This window comes from Theropithecus gelada, chromosome 1 (genome assembly GCF_003255815.1).
Source record: "Theropithecus gelada isolate Dixy chromosome 1, Tgel_1.0, whole genome shotgun sequence".
In the NCBI taxonomy this organism is placed as follows: Eukaryota; Metazoa; Chordata; class Mammalia; order Primates; family Cercopithecidae; genus Theropithecus; species Theropithecus gelada.
The window spans coordinates 222,256,307-222,277,120 of record NC_037668.1 but is presented as its reverse complement, the minus strand read 5'-3'; the positions used below and the strand labels follow the sequence as shown (position 1 = coordinate 222,277,120).

Below are 20,814 nucleotides of genomic sequence, written 5' to 3'. Positions count from 1 at the left end.
GGGCAGCGCCCATCGGGGAGGCTCCGCCCACGAGGGAGCCCACTGCAGCGTGGGAGCTCAGACATGGCGGGCTGCCGGTCCCAAGACTTGCCCTGCGTGGAGACAGCTGAGGCTGGGCGAGAATTCGAGCACAGTGCCGGGGGGCCAGCACTGCTGGGGGACCGGGTGTACCCTCTGCGTCTGCTGGCCTAGGTGCTAAGCCCCTCACTGCTCTGGGCTGGCGGTGCCGGCCAGGCTCCGAGTGCGGGGCCCACCGAGACCGCTTCAAGCAGCTGGCAGCCCCGGTTCCCACCCGCGCCTCTCCCTCCACACTTCCCGCAAGCAGAGGGAGGTTGGCTCCAGCCTCAGCCAGCCCAGAGAGGGGCTCCCACAGTGCCGTGGCGGGCTGAAGGGCTCCTCAAGCGCCGCCAGAGTGGACACCTAGGCCGAGGAGGCGCTGAGAGTGAGGGCTGCTAGCACATTGTCACCTCTCATTACTAGACTTCAAAATATATTATAGTTACCAAAACAGCCTCGTATTGACATAAAAACAGACACATGGAGCAGTAGAACAGAATGGAGAACCTAGAAATAGATTCATTTATTTACAGCCAACTGATTTTTGACAAAGGTGCCAAGAACATACACTGGGAAAAGGAGAGTTTCTTGGATAAATGTCCTGGAACAGTAATCAGCAGCTGGGGCTGGTACCATAAGGACACTTGTAGTTGAAATTATCCATTGCTGGAAGCTCATGTGAACTAACTTGACAAAAACAGTGTTGAGCCCCAGTCTTAGGAAATCCTCCGTATACTCATGATTTTTACCTTCAGGAGTCTCTACAGCTTCTCACTGTGCAAAGTAGAGGGAAATTCCCTTGTGCTTTGGCAGAGAGAAGAAAACATTTGAAATATGCCCAGAGCTTTCTGTTCACCTTAACAATGACCTGATCTCAATAGAAACAATTTAACAGAGACTGCCTAACTTACTTGGGTTTTACCACAGGCTAACCAATATGCCAGAAGGAAAATACCCAACTCCAGGTCCTTTTAACCTGTGTCACCTATGTGGAGGGTGTGGGGGGCGGGGGGGAAGGCGGTGTTAAGAAGCAAATAGATTCAGACCAATTGGTAGGACTATAGAATGATTTCTCTACCTTCCACACCTACAAACACATTAATGTATCCCATGTGTGATAACAGGATGCACATGGAAAGATGACAAGCCTCATATCCTGTTTAATAATGAATCTGTAGAGAAGCCAAAGATAACAGAGGACACAAAAATAAGAACACTAGAGCAAATTATGGCCTCTGACATCATAGGTAAAACTAGCGATAAACATAGCCTAATGCATAAACATAAAATTCACACTAAACGCCAGTTTATCTTTACCTAACACAACATGTAAATTATGGTAAGAATTGTACCCCACATTCATATATTGAAGTCATCCCCCCGACTATCTCAGAATGTACCCTTATTTGGAAATAGGATCATTGCAGATGTAATTAGTTAATTGAAGATGAGATCATACTCTAGTAGAAAGGGTCCCTAATCCAATATGATTGAAGAAAAAGTTAAGTGGCAACAACATGTTTTATTTAGTCATATACTATTGAAACAGAGAAAACAGTCCAGCATGCACTGAACTCAATTTTGATGTATACAGGGTTGACGATCATTTTAAACTTGACCAAACTCTAGCCAGGCTCTTCTGAGCCTTCTCAATTAAGCCTTAACTTTGATGTATAAAAACTTGAAAAAGATAGGACCATAGTTGGTAACAGCTCAAGTCTATGTCTCTAGGACGACCCAGTCTCCCTTAAAGTGAACTGTCTGAGAAAACTTAAATCTGCCTGTTATTGGTTGCTATAACAAAAATACCGTGGCCTTATACAACACTTATTTCTCACATTTCTGCAGACTGGAAAGTCCACAGTAAAGCTGCCAGTCAGTTTGGTCTGTAAGGACCCACTTTCTGATTTATAGAGGGTAGTCTTCTTGCTGTGCCCTCACATGGCAGAAGAGGCAAGAAGCTCTCTCTGGTCTGTTTTATGAGGTCACTAAGGCCATTTATGAGTTCATCATTCATGATCTAAACTCCCAAAGACATCCTCTCCCAATATCATCACATTGGGATTTATGATTTCAACATACAACTTATGTAACTACACAGACAATCTATAGCATGCCAAAACAATTTCCTGCTTGTCCCAGCCAAGACTTGAAGATAGGGCTGCTGTCTCCCAACCTCTGTGGGAGGGTAGAAGCCCAACATCAGCAAGTATCAGTTAACAAACCAAATGGGTTTCCCAGGAACCAACTCCCACTTCTCGTGATTTGTAATTTCTCACATCCCTGACCCTACTGAGCCCCCACTAACTCCCATTTCTCCTTCCTCAAATTCCCTTTAACATTTTCCTCAACCTGGATACATCAAAGTTCAGTTCATGATGAACTCTTCCCTGTTTCAATAGTATGTGACTAATTAGAGCATGTTCTTACCTCTTTAACTAGTTTCTCATTTTGTCTGTCTTGACAGTTATCCGGCCCTGGAACTCAAATCCAGATTGGAACCCCCATCTGGCCCTTGGCCCTTTCTTGCATAGAAACCTTTGTCTCAAATCCAGATTGGAACCCCCATCTGGCCCTTTCTGCATGCGTAGAAACCTTTGTCTCATCTTCAGTTGACTTACTTTTTTGGGTATTTGGTGAGTTCAACTTCTGGCCTAACACTAGAAATTTGCACTGAAGCATGATGAGGACGTGTTTTCTTCTTATGTTTCTGTGTATAGTCTCTAAGGCTGGGTTAGAATTCCAGGCTTCTTTTGAAAGATACCTCCTGGGCTGGCTGTTTATCTTGTTGTTCCTTGTTTTGAGTGGGAATGCACTTCCTAACTCCTGTGCTAGAATGTTCACTCTGGCTTCTTGTGAGTCCTCTTCATTCTATTTGAACCTACTTTTCCCACGGGAACTCCACAGTTAAACCCCTTTTGAGTTGCTACTCTCTATATATACTATGACACTAAACACGTCTGCTTCTATTTTAGGCAAAATGACTTTACTGTGGATAATTTGGAACTGCCATGGTTTATTTGAAAATCTTAAGATCTGCCTAAACTGGCTCCTATAAAACTGCTCCCTCCCCATTTCCTTCTTCTTTTCCTTCCTTCTTTTACCATCTTAATTTTTCCATTAAACACCCCTGACACTTTGATATGCACCTCTTTAATCTCGTAACTCCTACCCCCATCCTTTTACCCCACCAGATATTTCACTTACCTCTTTAGCTCCTCAACTCCCTATAGTCACTGGAACTTATGCCTCCCGACTCACAGGGGGTTCTCAAGGGACTGATGCACGCACAAGGCAACACATGGGGCTTCCTGGAAACAGAAATATAATCCACAGCCTGTGTAAGATTACGTTTTAGGTGAAAACCCCACAAATACCCCAAAATATGTTATTAATTAAAATCTGTCCTCACTACCTTAACAAGTGTCTGGGCTTTACCTTTGAAACTGGTCTCCTTATTTAAAAAAAGTTGGACATGCACATAGGAATATTATCTTTTGAAGATAAAGGAATAGATTGAAGTAACGCTTCTTCAAACCAAAGAATGCCAAAGGTGTCATCAAACTACCAGAATGCTGTGGCACGCTAGCAAATGAATACATCAGCTTCAACAACAACATCAAAAATACAAGTCATGGTAGCAGGCAAAAAATATGCCTTAAAGAGAAAACCAAAATTAGAAAAGGACTTGGATATGGCAAGCGAATCATGTTATTTCTTGATTTTCCTTCTGTGTTTTCTGCTTAGAAAAAACAACTGCTCTCACTGCTGGGTAGAGCTATCTGAACCTCTTATTGGCTCTGAGTGCCGTCTGATATATGAATCATTCTTTGCTCAAATAAACTGCTAAATTTGTCTAAAGTTTTTTTTTCTTTTTATTTAAGTTCTGGGATACATGTGCAGAATATGCAGGTTTGTTAAATAGGTATACATGTGCCATGGTGGTTTGCTGCACCCATCAACCCATCATCTAGGTTTTAAGCCCTGCATACATTAGGCATTTGTCCTAATGTTCTCCCTCCCTTTGCCTCCCACCCCTCAACAGGCCCTGGTGTGTGATGTTCCCCTCCCTGTGTCCATGTGTTATCATTATTCAACTTTCATTTATGAGTGAGAACATGCAGTGCTTAGTTTTCTGTTCCTGTGTCAGTTTGCTGAGAATGATGGTTTCCAGCTTCATCCATGTCCCTGCAAAGGATATGAACTCGCTCTTTTTCATGGCTTCGTAGTATTCCATGGTGTATATGTGCCACGTTTCCTTTATCCAGTATATCATTGATGGGCATTTGGGTTGGTTCCAAGTCTTTGCCATTGTAAATAGTGCTGCAATAAACATACGTGTGCATGTGTCTTTATAGTAGAATGATTTATAATCCTTTAGGTATATACCCAGTAATGGGTTTGCTGGGTCAAATGGTATTTCTAGTTCTAGATCCTTGAGGAATTGCCACACTGTCTTTCACAATGGTTGACCTAATTTACACTCCCACCCACAGTGTAAATGTGTTCCTATTTCTCCACATCCTCACCAGCATCTGTTGTTTCTTGACTTTTTAATGATGACCTCTCTAACTGGTGGGAGATGGTGGTGTTTCTGAGGTCTCTGTTCTGTTCCACTGGTCTATATATCTGTTTTGGTACCAATACCATGCTGTTTTGGTTACTGTAGCCTTGTAGTATAGTTTGAAGTCAAGTAGCATGATGCCTCCTGCTTCATTCTTTTTGCTTAGGATTGTCTTGGCTATTAGGCTCTTTTTTCGTTCCATATGAAATTTAAAGTAGTTTTTCCAGTTCTGTGAAGAAAGCCAATGGTAGCTTGATGGGAATAGCATTGAATCTATAATTACTTTGAGCAGTATGGCCATTTTGACAATATTGATTCTTCCTATTCATGAGCATGGAATTTTTTTCCATTTGTTTGTGTCCTCTCTTATTTCCTTGAGCAGTGGTTTGTAGTTCTCCTTGAAGAGGTCCTTCATGTCCCTTGTAAGTTGTATTTGTAGGTATTTCATTGTCTTTGTAACAGTTGTGAATGGGAGTTCACTCGTGATTTGGCTGTTTGTCTATTATTCATATATAAGAATCCAGAACCTACAAAGAACTCAAACAAATTTACAAGAAAAAAACAAACAACCCCATCAAAAAGTGGGCAAAGGATATGAATAGACATTTCTCAAAAGAAGACATTCATACAGCCAACAGACACATGAAAAAATGCTCATCATCACTGGCCATCAGAGAAATGCAAATCAAAACCACAATGAGATACCATCTCACACCAGTTAGAATGGCGATCATTAAAAAGTCAGGAAACAACAGGTGCTGGAGAGGATGTGGAGAAATAGGAACACTTTTACACTGTTGGTGGGATTGTAAACTAGTTCAACCATTATGGAAAACAGTATGGCGATTCCTCAAGGATCTAGAACTAGATGTACCATATGACCCAGCCATCCCATTACTGGGTATATACCCAAAGGATTATAAATCATGCTGCTATAAAGACACATGCACACGTATGTTTATTGCAGCACTATTCACAATAGCAAAGGCTTGGAATCAACCCAAATGTCCATCAGTGACAGATTGGATTAAGAAAATGTGGCACATATACACCATGGAATACTATGCAGCCATAAAAAAGGATGAGTTTGTGTCCTTTGTAGGGACATGGATGCAGCTGGAAACCATCATTCTCAGCAAACTATCACAAGAACAGAACACCAAACACTGCATGTTCTCACTCATAGGTGGGAACTGAACAATGAGATCACTTGGACTCAGGAAGGGGAACATCACACACCAGGGCCTATCATGGGGAGGGGGGAGGGGGGAGGGAGGAGGGGGGAGGGATTGCATTGGGAGTTATACCTGATGTAAATGACGAGTTGATGGGTGCAGCACACCAACATGGCACAAGTATACATATGTAACAAACCTGCACGTTATGCACATGTACCCTACAACTTAAAGTATAATAATAAATAAATTTTTAAAAATGCTTGTGATTTTTGCACATTGGTTTTGTATCCTGAGACTGCTGAATTTGCAGATCAGCTTAAGGAGCTTGGGGGCTGAGATGATTGACTTTTCTAAACTCACAATCATGTCATCTGCAAACAGAGACAATTTGACTTCCTCTCTTCCTATTTCAATACCTTTATTTCTTTCTCTTGTCTGATTGCCCTGGTCAGAACTTCCAATACTATATTGAATAGGAGTGATCAGAGAGGGCATCTTTGTCTCGTGCTGATTTTCAAAGGGAATGCATCCAGTTTTTGCCCATTCAGTATGATATTGGCTATGGGTTTGTCATAAATAGCTCTTATTATTTTGAGATATATTCCATCCATACATAGTTTATTGAGAGTTTTTAGCATGAAGGGGTGTTGATTTTTATTGAAGGCCTTTTCTGCATCTATTAAGATAATCATGTGGTTTTTGTCATTGGTTCTGTTTATGTGATGGATTGTGTTTACTGATTTGCATATGTTGAAGCAACCTTGCATCCCAGGGATGAATCCGACTTGATCATGGTGGATAATCTTTTTGATGTGCTGCTGGATTCAGTTTGCCAGTATTTTATTGAGGATTTTCACATCAGTGTTCATCAGGGATATTGGCCTGAAATTTCCTTTTTTTGTGTGTGTGTGTCTCTGCTAGGTTATGGTATCAGGGTGATGCTGGCCTCATAAAATGAGTTAGGGAACAGTCCTTCTTTTTCTGCTGTTTGGAATAGTTTCAGAAGGAACTGTACCAGCTCGTCTTTGTACCTCTGGTAGAATTTAGCTGTGAATCCATCTGTTCCTGGCCTTTTTTTTTTTTGGTTGGTAGGCCATTAATTAGTGCTTGAATTTCAGAACTTGTTATTGGTCTGTTCAGGGATTTGGTTTCTTCCTGGTATAGTCTTGGGAGGGTGTATGTGTCCAGGAATTTATCGATGTCTTCTAGATTTTCTATTTTATTTGCATAGAGATGTTTATAGTATTCTCTGATGGTAGTTTGTGTTGGATCAGTGGTGATATCCCCTTTACCATTTTGTATTATGTCTATTTGATCTCTCTTTTCTTTATTAGCCTGGCTGGTGGTCTATCTATTTTGTTAGACTTTTTAAAAAACCAGCTCATGGTTTCATTGTTTTTTTTGAAGGCTTTTTCATTTCTCTATTTCCTTCGGTTCTGCTCTGATTTTAGTTATTTCTAGTCTTCTGCTAGCTTTTGAATTTGTTTGCTCTTGCTTGTCTAGTTCTTTTAATTTCAATGTGAAGGTGTCAATTTTAGATCTTTCCTGCTTTCTGATGTGGGCATTTAGTGCTATAAATTTCCCTCTAAATGCTGCTTTAGCTGTGCTCCAGAAATTCTGGTACATTGTGTCTTTGTTCTCATTGGTTTCAAATAACTTATTTATTTCTGTCTTAACTTTGTTATTTACCTAGTAGTCATTCAGGAGCAGGTTGTTCACTTTCCATGTAGTTGTATGGTGCTGAGTGAGTTTCTTAATCCTGTGTTCTAATTTGATTGCACTGTGGTCTGAGAGACTGTTTGTTATGATTTCCATTGTTTTGCCTTTGCTGAGGAATGTTTTATTTCCAATTATGTGGCCAACTTTAGAATAAGTGCTATGTGACGATGAGAAGAATGTATATTCTGTTGATTTGAGGTGGAGAGTTCTGTAGATGTCTATTAGGTTCACTTGGTCCAGAGCTGAGTTCAAGTCCTGAATATGCCTCTTACTTTTCTGTGTCATTGATAAAGTTTTTCTTTTAACAGTTTTGTGTTGGAAGATTTGAAGGACACCCAGTGGCCCCCTGGAACAAGGAATGCCCAAGTGTAGATACCCACTAGGGCCCATTGCTCTCATACTACAACTGAAGGCTATGGGTAAATTTTCTCTGTTTCAAGCTCTGCAAATTTGTGTTTTTAGCTCTTATTTTGTTTGAGCAATTTGTTGACTGGACTGGGTTCAGATTTGGAATGGATCTGGTAAAGAAACCAGACTGGGTCCAGTAGGAGGCCTCCGGTAGGTAAGGTTTCTGGAAGACAGCACCTCATGTGTGTTTTGAATCCAAGGACTCTAGAACTCTGCCATCTGGGACTGCGGCCTATTTTATGTATAAGAACCGTGGACCCAGAACCTGTGTTTTTCTAGAACAATGAGTGAACCCGACCAAAGGTAACTTCGAGTTACAAAGGCCACAGTGGGGAAACTTTTTACAAAGGACAAAGAGGTGCATGCCTTTATATTACACCAGCTATGGGGACTGAGAAGACCTCCTTGTAGCTATTTTGAACCCCAAAGGAGTTGCCTCAAAACTAAAGGACCCTGTGTCCCATGAAGTTTACCTGTATTTTAAATAGGCCTTTGGATAAGAAATTTTTCATTTCTGTACCTGTCATCTGATGGACCTGGACTGTCTAACTGCTAGAGAAAGCCCCCAGGGGGTACACTCCCTGGGCAATAATCAACCAATCCCCCAGAGAAAAAGTTTCAAATCAAATGTGAAAAATCCCCATACCTGAACCTGTCCAACTGAGAGTTGAATCATTTTTAGGAAAACGTCTGTAAGAAGGAGTCGTTTCTGTTTTCTCTGTTTAATCCTGCTTCTCCCAGGTTGACTGGGAACCCTGCAGTCAGCTGGACACCTCTTCTCCAACTTCCTGCTAAATATATGCTCCACCAACTCTTTCTTGTTGTGATGATCTTTGCCCCAAAACTCTTTGTGGGAAAGGGGTGGAAATATTGTTCGGTCTTGCAATCTTGAAAACAAAACAGGACAGAAAAGTTGTACCAGTCTGTGATTATAAAGGAAGATAAGAAGTATCCATGCTGAGTCAGGCACACAACATATTTGTCCTAATCTTCAGTGGGTTCCACCCACTTAGTATTTTAGTTAAGAAATAGAAGGTGGGTTGGAAAACCACTGATTTAGCAGAATAAATCTCCAAAATACAACTTTTTCGGCATAGAAACTATTTTCACTTGCTTATTTTGAGGACTTTTTGTAAAAGAAATTTACATCCATAAAGGGAATCTCCATTTGTGAGAAGGTCCACCTCTCTGGACAGAGAACACTGGAAACTCTTACGATGAAGAAAGCATTGGCTTAAATCTACAAAAAACCTTGCCCTTGAAGTGCTTTTCCTAGCCATCTTGCCTTAACTGGGTCTTTACAACATCTTTCTTTTTTAGTTTAGGCAAATTAAAGTATTTAAGCTTGAAGTCCAAGCTCTGTGCTTTTAAGCCATCAATTTTCTACACAATCTCTAGAGTCTAATAGGTATCCATTTAAAATGCAAGTTTAGGGTAGATAGCAGAAGTAGAAGAAAGAAAAACAGATATTTGGAAACTGAGCAAATAAACTTTAATGATATTTTCCACAAATACTAGTAAAAAGCTTTAGCCATTTAAGTGGCATTGGCTGAAAAACAATTTGGATCCAGATATTCTTTAATAAATTAGTCAGATTTGTATTATTGTACCTGGCACATGGCTAAAAATGTGTAATGTTTCTGTTACATGTCTATCAGTATCTGTATGTGTGTATATATATGTGTGTGCAATATTTTCCTACTGCCTTATAGTATTGCCAAAATTAAATAACACCATGTTCAAACAAGATGGATGTCTAGCTGTAGGCAAACAGGTGATTTTTCTACTTCACTGCTATGTCTGGCCCGTAAAACCTTGTTCACGCTGCTGGGCAGAGTTCTCTGAATTTCTTCCAATCCTTAGTGTGATCCAATAATGAATCATTCTTTGATCAAATAAAGTCTAAGTTTAATTTGTCCTAAGTTTTTATATTAAGACTCGCTTTCCTCATTTGAAAAATGATAAAATATATATCTCCTAAATTTGACAGATTTTTCTATTCACTTCTAATTTTCAAATGACCGTATTTAGTGAGATCTGTTCATCCTCTTGGTCTATGACTGGTTGTGCAACAAATAGATTTGGAGGAAGATGAGAAGCATGATGATTTTCTCCATTAAGCCAATAATTTTCTGAGGGTCTATGTGCAATACAGAAATAGGCTGCTATAACTGGGTAGTAAACTGAATATATGCACTTAACTGCTCTCATGTGGCATACTGACCAGGCATAGTGATGAAGTAAAACAATTATTTTCTGAGTTTACTTAAATGTCTGGGTTTTGTACTTTATCAAAGATTATTTTATGAAATGTGAAAATATAAATCCTATACTTTTCACTGTTTACTCTCCTCACTCTTAATGAAAATCTCTGTTTCTCTTATGCTCATCACTTCCTCATAGACTCAAATTCAGTTGGCACCTACTCCACATTCTGCTTTCTGTTTCAGCAGGTAAGGTACAATTAACCCACAGGAGGCAGCATCCTCCTGAGACCAGTGTCCCCCAGGCTTCCTTCTGGAAGCCAGACTGTGGCCACCCAGTCTCTATGGGAAACTCACAGAGAAGATCGTCTCCTTGATATATATCAGGTTTTGTCCATCACTGAGTTCACATGTTAAATTGGGTCACTTCTTCTGGTGAGACACAGAGGAAAACTTCAGAATTATTTCTTTATCATCATTGGTCCAGACACTGAATACATATTGAGAAGCTACATGTTATTTAATCAAGGTATTGCTGGTCTTGTATTTCTCAGATATTTACCCAATAAGGAAGTTGAATTTGTGTGAGATTTATGTAAGTAATCATTTCAAATTTTTTATGAGAAAAAAAATCAAGACACATTTGCTTAAAGTGATTTAATTGTTCTTAGTAATTATGTTTCATATTTTTTTTCCAATGAAACAAACAAAATAATTTAGTGCATGCAGTTTGCCTGAATTTTTATCATTTTAATCAGTTTTGGAGAGATCTATTTTTAGCTTGAAACTAGAGTAGCAGCAGCTGATGGTGCGGTGTATATTAGTTTTGTTCCTCAATATTGCTCTTTTCCTTGATATAAGTGGGATAAAAGAAAGCTCTTCAGCATCAGGCTACTCAGAACTACACTGAAGTAAAAAGGCTTCATACAGATTAGATACAAATGCTCTCAGAGGTGGGGCAGCAGAGGCCATCTTGTTGAGTGTAGTTTTACATTTCAGTAAATTGAAATTAAAATGTATTTGCAGGTTCCCCAACTTAAAACATCTTAGCTGTGTCGGAACATGACAAGAATTCAGGTCTCTTTCAATCTCATTACTCATCATACCGTATGTGTGAATTTAAAATAGGCAGACTTGGAAGCAGGAAACCTTCATGTATACTTAATTCAATATGCTTTACAGTTAAAAATAATATATTCAAAATTTGCAACTTAAATCTATCAATGACGCACATATGTGTGTGAAAGTGTGTTGTGTCTTTTTAACTAATGTGTTAACTACTAAGTTTCTGTTAATAAATGCACGTCAATTTGCCTAATATTTTGAACAGGTGTATATATGCTTATATATTATAATAATACATGTTTCTTTGCATCCCTATAAATTTGTTTTGTATGTCAATTTCAAACTGTAGACAATTTTCAAGGAAAGTATTGATTTAATAATTTTTCAATAAACATTAACTATATGTCAATTATATGCAAACTATACATACATTTTATGATGCTTTTCCTTTAGCAGTACAGAAATGTGAGTGTTAGAATCAATGAAAGAACATTGTTATTTTCTTGTTCTCTAGATAATACATTATGGGGAATTGGCCATGTGGCAGAGGTGTAGAATTTTACATCTACCGATGGCAGGCTAACCTGGGAGACAGTACACTGCTGTACACTCCTGCTGATTCTGCTGGAAGGCTGGGTAACCTTTTGTCTTGTTTTACTGGACAGCTACAGTTCTTGGTTGGTTGGTTGAGACATTTTAAATACAAACTGGTTAACCATCTTATTACTTGTTTCATTGAATTCTATTAAGTCAGAACAAAAACCCAGTTTTCTTTTTTTTTTTTTCTTTTTTCTTTTCTTTTTTTTTTTTTTTTTTTTTGAGACGGAGTCTCGCTCTGTCGCCCAGGCTGGAGTGCAGTGGCCGGATCTCAGCTCACTGCAAGCTCCGCCTCCCGGGTTTACGCCATTCTCCTGCCTCAGCCTCCCGAGTAGCTGGGACTACAGGCGCCGACCACCGCGCCCGGCTAGTTTTTTGTATTTTTTAGTAGAGACGGGGTTTCACCGCGTTAGCCAGGATGGTCTCGATCTCCTGACCTCGTGATCCGCCCGTCTCGGCCTCCCAAAGTGCTGGGATTACAGGCTTGAGCCACCGCGCCCGGCCAAAAAACCCAGTTTTAAGTTACTCTGCAGTGTTAAATAGTATTATAATGGATGCCAAAATATGCAGAATGTAATCACCTGAGTCCCCATTACTTTTTATTTTAATCATATTTTTTGAAATTACTTTAATATGTGAGGTATTTTATTGAATCCATAATGTCAAAGAAAATAGTGGAAAAAAGAGAGCTTTTGTTCACTGATTTTTACAAGCAATTTAAAAAGTGAAACCCAATTTATAACACACAAAAGCATTTCAATTGCTTCTTTGACATTAACGTATAAATAATATTAAAAATATGAAATATCCAAAATCTAGAAAGAGTATAACAAACGATTAAGAACTAGTACTTAGGTGTATCATTTACTTATATTTTTGTTTGCTTTAATGATTTTAACTATTAAAATATTAGATATAATTACTGTTCAATTTTTTTCACCTTGTTTCCCTCCCCTCCCCCATTTATTGGTATTTGTATTCATTCCAGTAATTGTTTTATACAAGCTTACGTGTGTGTGTGTGTGTGTGTATTTATAAATAATGCACTGCACAATTTGAATGTTTAAATGCATTTGATTGGGAACATAGTTTGTGTAATAGTTTGTGGGGTTTTTTTTCAAAAATATGTTGAAATGTTCAATATTGATGTAGGTAGAGTATCCCATTCAGTTTAACTTCTAGAGTGTATTCCATTCTGGGATAAAGCAGTGTATATTATCCATTTTCTTAGTGATGGTAATTAGGGGTTTAAACATCATGGAGCAAACGTCCTTACATATGTCATTTTTTAAAACTCAAGTATACATTTTATACATTTGTCAGAAGGAGCATTCCTGCATCAAACTTGCACATCTTCAGTTGTGTTAAAAATTTCTAATTGACCCTCCAAAGTAGGCAGACTGCTTACACAACAAAGTAAACAGCAGTAAAAGAGCTTCATCCCTTCACATGTTTGTCAAGCCTTTGCTTGCCAGACATATGTTTTCTAAAGCAATGAACACAAAATTACATCATGTTAAAGTTTTAATTTGCATTTCCATAACTAGTCAAGTTGAACACGTTTTGAATTATAAGGTCATTAGCTTTTCAGTTTTCTGAACCCTTGATCATATACTTTGCTCATTTTTAATGCTAATGTGTTTTTATAGTTTGTTGTTTATCAGTGATAGTACTCCTTTGTCATTTATTACTCATCACAAGTGCGAGAGTGCATTTTTTTTTAAAACGGAGTTATGCCCTTGTTTCCCAGGCTGGAGTGCAATGGCACAATCTTGGCTTACTGCAACCTCCGCCTCCCAGGTTCAAGCGATTCTCCTGCTTCAACCTCAGGAGTAGCTGGGATTACAGGCATGCGCCACCATACTTGGCTATTTTGTATTTTTAGTAGAGATGGGGTTTCACCACATTGGTCAGGCTGGTCTAGAACTCACCTCAGGAGATCCACCTGCCTTGACCTCCCAAAGTGTTGGGATTATAGGCATGAGCCACCTCACCTGGCCAAGAGTGGAATTCTTTTCAATTACTTGTTTTAATGATACAATGAAATGCTTCAAAGTGACTATATGATTTATGGTATTTGGACAAAAGATTATCTTCAAAATTTGTCATTAAACATAGGTTCTATCTCTCCTATGAAAAAATAACATTTCACATTATCTTTAAAACTTGTCATAAAACATAGGTTCTACCTGTCTTATAACATTTCACATTTGCCTAGTAACAAAGGATAGCATTTATGAGCTTAATAGTTTATCATTAATGAAATAAGGCAACTAACCCTTAGATGATCAGTAACCAGATTTTAAAATCATTTGTTTAAAATTTGCTCTAGTTTGAAAAAATAAGTTGAGATTTTAGTCATGTGAACAGAATCTAACACACATGACCTTGATGCAGAAAAACTTATTTCAAACATATAATACCAGTGAAAATAAGTAAAATATGATAAACAATATATAGAAAAAAATTTTGTGAACTTGTGTTAGTTGAAGTTATTGTCTATGAAAAAATCTTAGAATGTAGAGGTTAGCAACACATCCTGGAAATGAACTGCCTTGATTTAAATGCTGGCTGGGGCGCTGGCCCTTTCAGTGGCATTGGGCAAGTTATTTGATGTTGTTATGCCTCCATTTTATCTTCAGAATAAGAATAATAGCATAGTTTAATTTATTGCACAATTATGGATATTGATTGAGCCAAGGTGTGTTCTATACAGATAATAGCATCTGGCACAGAGAAGGTGCAACACGAGGGTAATGGCATTGTTAGTATAACTATTATCATCAACACGAGGGTAATGGCATTGTTAGTATCACTATTATCATCAACACGAGGGTATTGGCGTTGTTAGTATAACTATTATCAATACGGGAGTAATGGCATTGTTAGTATAACTATTATAATCAACACGAGGGTAATGGTATTGTTAGTATAACTATTATCATGTCTTGCACATTGACACAAAATAAATTTCCCTCTCCAAACCAGAGCTATTAACAATGGTTTTAAAATCATATTCCATACTCTTTCCATGTCTTAAATAGTAAATCCTCATTTTAAAGTGGCTTACCACCCAATTTATTCAACAAATAGCTAAAGAGAGTAGACTCTGCCCAGGATGTATAACCACAGTTAAAACTACAAACTTTTGTATTAAAAAATCACCCAGAAACTTGTATGAAAAGCAAAGTATTGGTTTTATCCCACAAATTTTTATTTAGTATATTTGCTTTGAGACTTGAAATTCTGCATATTTAATAAGCACCCCTTAGTTTATTTGATGAGAAAAATCTTAATTTCAGGATTGAGAAGTTCCGTATAATAGAAAAACAGTATTAATCGAAAGCTTTTAGAAATCGGTTACTCGTAGTCTTCGGCATATATTTTTTATGATCATTTCATGTTAAAATCTCCCACCATTGTATTTATGTAAGCAGTGTGGAAGACGTACAGTGGATTGAATTTAATTTAGGAGGATATTACTCCTACCACACCGTGCTCACCTTGTCTCATTTAAAACTACTGTATATTTTTTCTCAACAATCAGAACACAGATTTCGCTGCCAAATGGACAATCTCACAAAAGTGACAGAATTCCTGCTGATGGAGTTTTCCGGCACCTGGGAGCTGCAGGTGCTGCACGCCGGGCTCTTTCTGCTGACTTATCTGGCAGTGCTGGTGGGAAACCTGCTCATCATTGCAGTCATCACTCTCGATCAGCATCTTCACACCCCCATGTACTTCTTCCTGAAGAACCTCTCCGTTTCGGATCTGTGCTACATCTCAGTCACTGTGCCTAAATCCATCCATAACTCCCTGACTCGCAGAAGCTCCATCTCTTATCTTGGCTGTGTAGCTCAAGTCTATTTTTTCTTTGCCTTTGCATCTGCTGAGCTGGCCTTCCTCACTGTCATGTCCTACGACCGCTATATTGCCATTTGCCACCCCCTCCAATATGCAGCTGTGATGACATCCGGAAGGTGCTATCAGATAGCAGTCACCACCTGGCTAAGCTGTTTTTCCTACGCGGCCGTCCACACTGGCAACATGTTTTGGGAGCAGGTTTCCAGATCCAACGTGATCCACCAGTTCTTCTGTGACATCCCTCACGTGTTGGCCCTGGTTTCCTGTGAGGTTTTCTTTGTGGAGTTTTTGACCCTGGCCCTGAGCTCATGTTTGGTTCTGGGATGCTTTATTCTCATGATGATGTCCTATTTCCAAATCTTCTCAACGGTGCTGAGAATCCCTTCAGGACACAGTCGAGCAAAAGCCTTCTCCACCTGCTCCCCCCAGCTGGTTGTCGTCATGCTCTTTCTTACCACAGGGCTCTTTGCTGCCTTAGGACCAACTGCAAAAACTCTGTCTGTTCAGGATTTGGTGATCGCTGTGACATACACAGTTTTGCCTCCCTTCCTCAATCCCATCATATATAGTCTTAGGAATAAGGAGATTAAAATAGCCTTGTGGAGACTGTTTGTGAAGATACATTTTCCACAAAAGTAGAACGTCCTGGTCTTTACCGTAAAGATCTGCAAGAAAAACCAAAAAAGTATAAATACTTTATGACAAAAGATGAAAACACTGTTGATGAAATGAAAAACACTGAAAAAACTGTTGAATGGGAGAAAGACTATTTGCACTACTGTATGTAGTTAGAAATGCAAATGTTTCTTCAAAAAGTAAAAGTGTAAAAGTACATTCATAAAATATTTCAAGATTGTGTAACTGCAGCTTGTTCTGGTGATCTATTCCTTCCCGTCCCACACGTCTTCCAACTGGTTTAAATAACTTATCCTGAACCTGTAGCCTAACATTCCTGTTACTATGAATTTTTTGGAAGAGGACACACACACACACACAGAGTTTTAGTACTGGATTTAGCTAGTCAACAACAACAACAACAAATAAAAAACAAAACAAGCAGAAGGGTTTTTAGAACAGGAATGCATGTTTTAGATTTTGCAAATATTTCAAGGATGTATCTGTCACTTAGCTATTTTTAGAAATCTGTCAGGAAATTAAGCCAATTTCTCTCAATACATCTACTGAAATTGTCACTTTTTCTTTAACCTGTTAATAACAACTATTCCAACAATAAAAGCCAATACATTTCTAGCGTTGGCTTTATGTAAGACACTGGTCTAAAGATTTTATTATCTATATCCATATTTATGTCAACTCAGTCCTCACAATGACACCACAATGTTGGTTTTATTTATTTCATCTAGATTTCACAGATAATGAACCAATTAGGAGTCAGGAACGTGCCCAAGTCCTCACAGCTAAAATGGTCAAAAACAAGAATCAGTCTCGGGCAGGTTGGTCAGCGAATAGACAGTGTTTTCCACAACTCGACACCACCTTCCTCTGTGGAATAAATACAAACTGATGTTTTCATATTAAACTATATTTCTGCAGCTTTTTAAATGTTTTTAAATGTTAAATGTTTTTAATTTTTTTTTAAATGTTACTATTTTTAAATGTTACTGTCATATGCTATGGTATCAAAGGGTATTTTTTGTCATTCTTTTTTATTTTAAATGTTATTTCACACTCATACAAGCATCTTTTAATCCTCTAAAATCATTTAGGTAATCATCTTTTCCTAAAATGTTTGACAGGTAACAGTTTGACTCACTTGGGCATGGAGGCTGGTTTGGAAGATAATGAAATTTTATGTTTCCTTAGTGATATTTGGTATACTCAATTTTTACAAAGCTTTAAATTTAGAAAATTGGTAAGTTAATAGAAAATGCTCCATTTTATTCTAGATTTTTGAATGTGTAGAATTTGAAGTTATAGTTTCACTTCTATTTAAAATTGAGTTCTTTTATAATTCATTGATCAGATTTTCTAAAATGACTTATTTCATGTTTATTTTTACATAAAAATTTAAACATGTGTTTTTTAAATGTATTTACTCTTTTTGAAATTTAGGTATATTTGACAAATAAGGATTGGATATATTTGTATATATTTGTGGTATACAACGTTAATGTTTTGATAGATGTGTTCATTGAAAAGTGATTAAATCAAAGCGGCAAGAGCTGTGGGAGGTCCCCAGTTGACTGAGGTCCTCAGAGTCCCTCTAGGTCCCCGGACAGGGAGCTGGCACAGGCAGTGGCTGGGGCTGGCGAGGTGCACAAGCTTGGGTGCAGGGCTGGCTGCAGGAATATGCACTGCAGCAGGGGTTAACTATGAGTAAGCACATGGTGGCGACGGGCAGGGGCAGGGCCAAGGGCAAGAGCTGCAGCAGAGTAAAAATACATGCATGGGGGTGGAGTTGGTTTGTGCAAGCACAGGGATATAAAAATCAGGGACAGTGACACGCACATGTGTGAGGCTGCTGGTGCGAGATGAGGGACTGCAACAGGGCTGTAGTGTGTGTGTATACAGCTATGGTGCCAAAGCTGGCAGCATGTATGTATGTGGCTGTGGGGGCCAGCTGCAGGTGCAAGCATGGTGCTAGGGACAGGCACATGGGGGTCATAGTTGGGTGTGCGAATGTTTCTGCGATGAAACTGACAGCAGGCGTGTGTGCAGCTGCAGGGGCTGTAGGCAACACACATGCTGGCGGGGCCAGCTATGGAACTCAGGTGGCTGTATGCATGCTCACAGCTGCTTGGCCTGGAGTTGCAGCATGCATTCATGGCTGCAGGGGCAAGCATGGCAGTGGGTGCTGGGTGCTGGAGGCTGGAGCCAGCTGCTGTGTATATGCAGCTGAGGGGACTGGGTCTGGAAGCCCGCATGAGCCAGGCTACAGTGGGTAGCCAAGGGGAGAGCACTCGGCAGTGAGGGTCAGGACCAAGGGAGAGCAGGCGGCAGTGAGGGTCAGGACCAGGGGGTAGCCAAGGGAGAGCACTCGGCGGTGAGGGTCAGGACCAGGGGGTAGCCAAGGGTGAGAGCTCAGCAGTGGGGACAGGGGCTGGCAGAAAGGGCCCAGGTCATTTGTGGGCACATTCACAGCACTGGTCCCTGGGCTGGGGTGCTGGTGGCAGCTGCAGCTGAGGTGACTCTAAGGAGGGAGTGTTTGGGGGGGGCATGGCTCAAGGCCCTGGAGACTGTGCAGGAAAAGCCTGCGAGGCCCTCAGTGCGGAGATTTATAGGAATTCCACTGCGCTCTGCTGGCGATTGGCTTCCTTGGTGACAAAATCTGCTGGAGATGAAGCAGCTCATGTCTGCAATGGCTAAACCCAGAGGAATCCTCAGCCATGAACGCTGAGGGGGTGCAGTGCCTGGAAAGGCTGTTCAAGTTCAAGGGGAGAGGGCTGTGGGCGTCCTGTGCAGCGAAACCAGCGGGGACTGAGGGGGCTCCTGCAGTGTGAGGAGCCCCCAACCCTCATCTTTCTTCCCAGGTGTTTCCAGCTGTTTCAGCTATTCTGGTCTCCTTCGTAATTTGGTGGGTGGGGGGTGGGGGGTGGGGTGGGCGCGGTAAAACTGAAGTTTTGGGCAGTGCCCAGGAGGCCAGACCAGGGGAATGGTTGTTCCTCCTACTCTCCTTTTCCTTGCAAGGGAAACCTGCGATCTGGGGGGTTTCCTCTGCACTAAGGAGTCCTGGCCTGGAGGATGGGTCGATGCGAAATGAAATTGTGCTGCCTTTTCTTGTGCAGTTTTTCTGTTATTTTCCTCCACTGTATTGCTGTAGCCTCTTACGTGGACTCCTGAGCTTTTCCAGAGTTATTTTCATTTGTGGGTACTTGTGCAATTGTTCTTCTGGGGGGGAACTGAAGCTGGAATCTCCTCTGCTGTCCTGCTTCCTGCAGTAGGAATTAAAAATGTTTATATAATGAAATTTATGCTTTTTGTGTACATTTGAGTTGTGACACACGCATGGAGTCACGAAACAATGATCACTACGTGGGCTGAGAACAAGGTTTAATCCCCCAAATTCTCTTCTGCTCCAGCTCTCCCTTCACTCCAGCCTCTGGCAGACACTGACCTGTCGCCTCTCCCTGCAGTCTGCCTTTCACAAAACGGGAGCTAAATTGAGTCACAAAATATGTGTAGCATTTTGAGTCTGGTGGTCTTTCTTAGCAAAGTGTGTTTAAGACTCATCGAGGTTGATTTATATATAAAGCGTTCCTTTTTATTGCTGAAGTTTTCCATTTTATGGATTATCACTTCTTTCATTCACCAGTTGTTTCCAATTTTCGGTCATTATAAACATGGTTAGTACAAACATTCAGATACAGGTTTTCGTATGAACATAACTTTTCATTTCTCATGGGCAATGTAAGCTAAAAATAAAATCCTAGGCCCCCTGCCAACTGAACAGACCACGCTGCTTTGGTCAAGGGGACCCCAGAAAAAAAAATTAAAAACTGAGTTCCTCGACGTGACTGACAGGAGGTCAGACACACTTCCCTTTAGCAGTTTACACACAACAATGGCTGGCTTTAATGCCAATACAGAGATAATATAAGATTCGTAGACTTTTTTTTTTTTTTTTTTTTTGACACCAAATCATTTGAGATGGCGTCTTGCTCTGTTGTCCAGGCTGGAGTACAGTGGTGCAATCTTGGCTCACTGCAATCTCCACCTCCCAGGTTTAAGCAATTCTCATACCTCACCCTCCAGAGTAGCTGGGACTACAGGCACGTGCCACGACACCAGGCTGATTTTTGTACTTTTAGTAGAGATGGGTTTTCCACCATGTTGGCCAGGCTGGTCTCGAACTTCTGGCCTCAAGTGATCCACCTACCTTGGCCTCCCAACGTGCTGGGATTACAGGCATGCACCACTGCGCCCCATCTCCTCGACTCTTTATGGCAACAAAATACCAAGTTATAAACGAGACCTAAGGCCATGCCAGGCAAGGGTTAAGTCATGCACTGTCTGCCACCGGGTTTCCCTTTCTCCAACAGCTAAACTAGTACTGCCCTGGAGAGAAGCCATTTGAAAACAACTGTAGCTTACCACTCCACACCGACTCCTTGTTCCACCAGCCATAACTACAGCTTTCACTGAAGAGACTGATTTCGGTAACTCTCTTCTGATAAGACCACCTCTGAGCATGGACTGG

General features: G+C 40.2%; 1 protein-coding gene across 1 annotated transcript; it reads left to right on the top strand.

Annotated features, from left to right (window-relative positions):
* Positions 1-15,341: 15,341 nt before the first annotated feature.
* On the top strand, positions 15,342-16,511 carry LOC112613073 (olfactory receptor 14I1). Its single transcript, XM_025368267.1, has one exon. The coding sequence runs from the start codon at positions 15,360-15,362 to the stop codon at positions 16,293-16,295; it is 936 nt and encodes a 311-aa protein (XP_025224052.1). The 5' UTR covers positions 15,342-15,359; the 3' UTR covers positions 16,296-16,511.
* The last annotated feature ends 4,303 nt before the right edge of the window (positions 16,512-20,814 follow it).

What these genes read in the sequence shown, in the direction of transcription:
- LOC112613073 (XM_025368267.1), top strand. Translation starts at nt 15,360, where the DNA reads ATGGACAATCTCACAAAAGTGACAGAATTCCTGCTGATGGAGTTTTCC.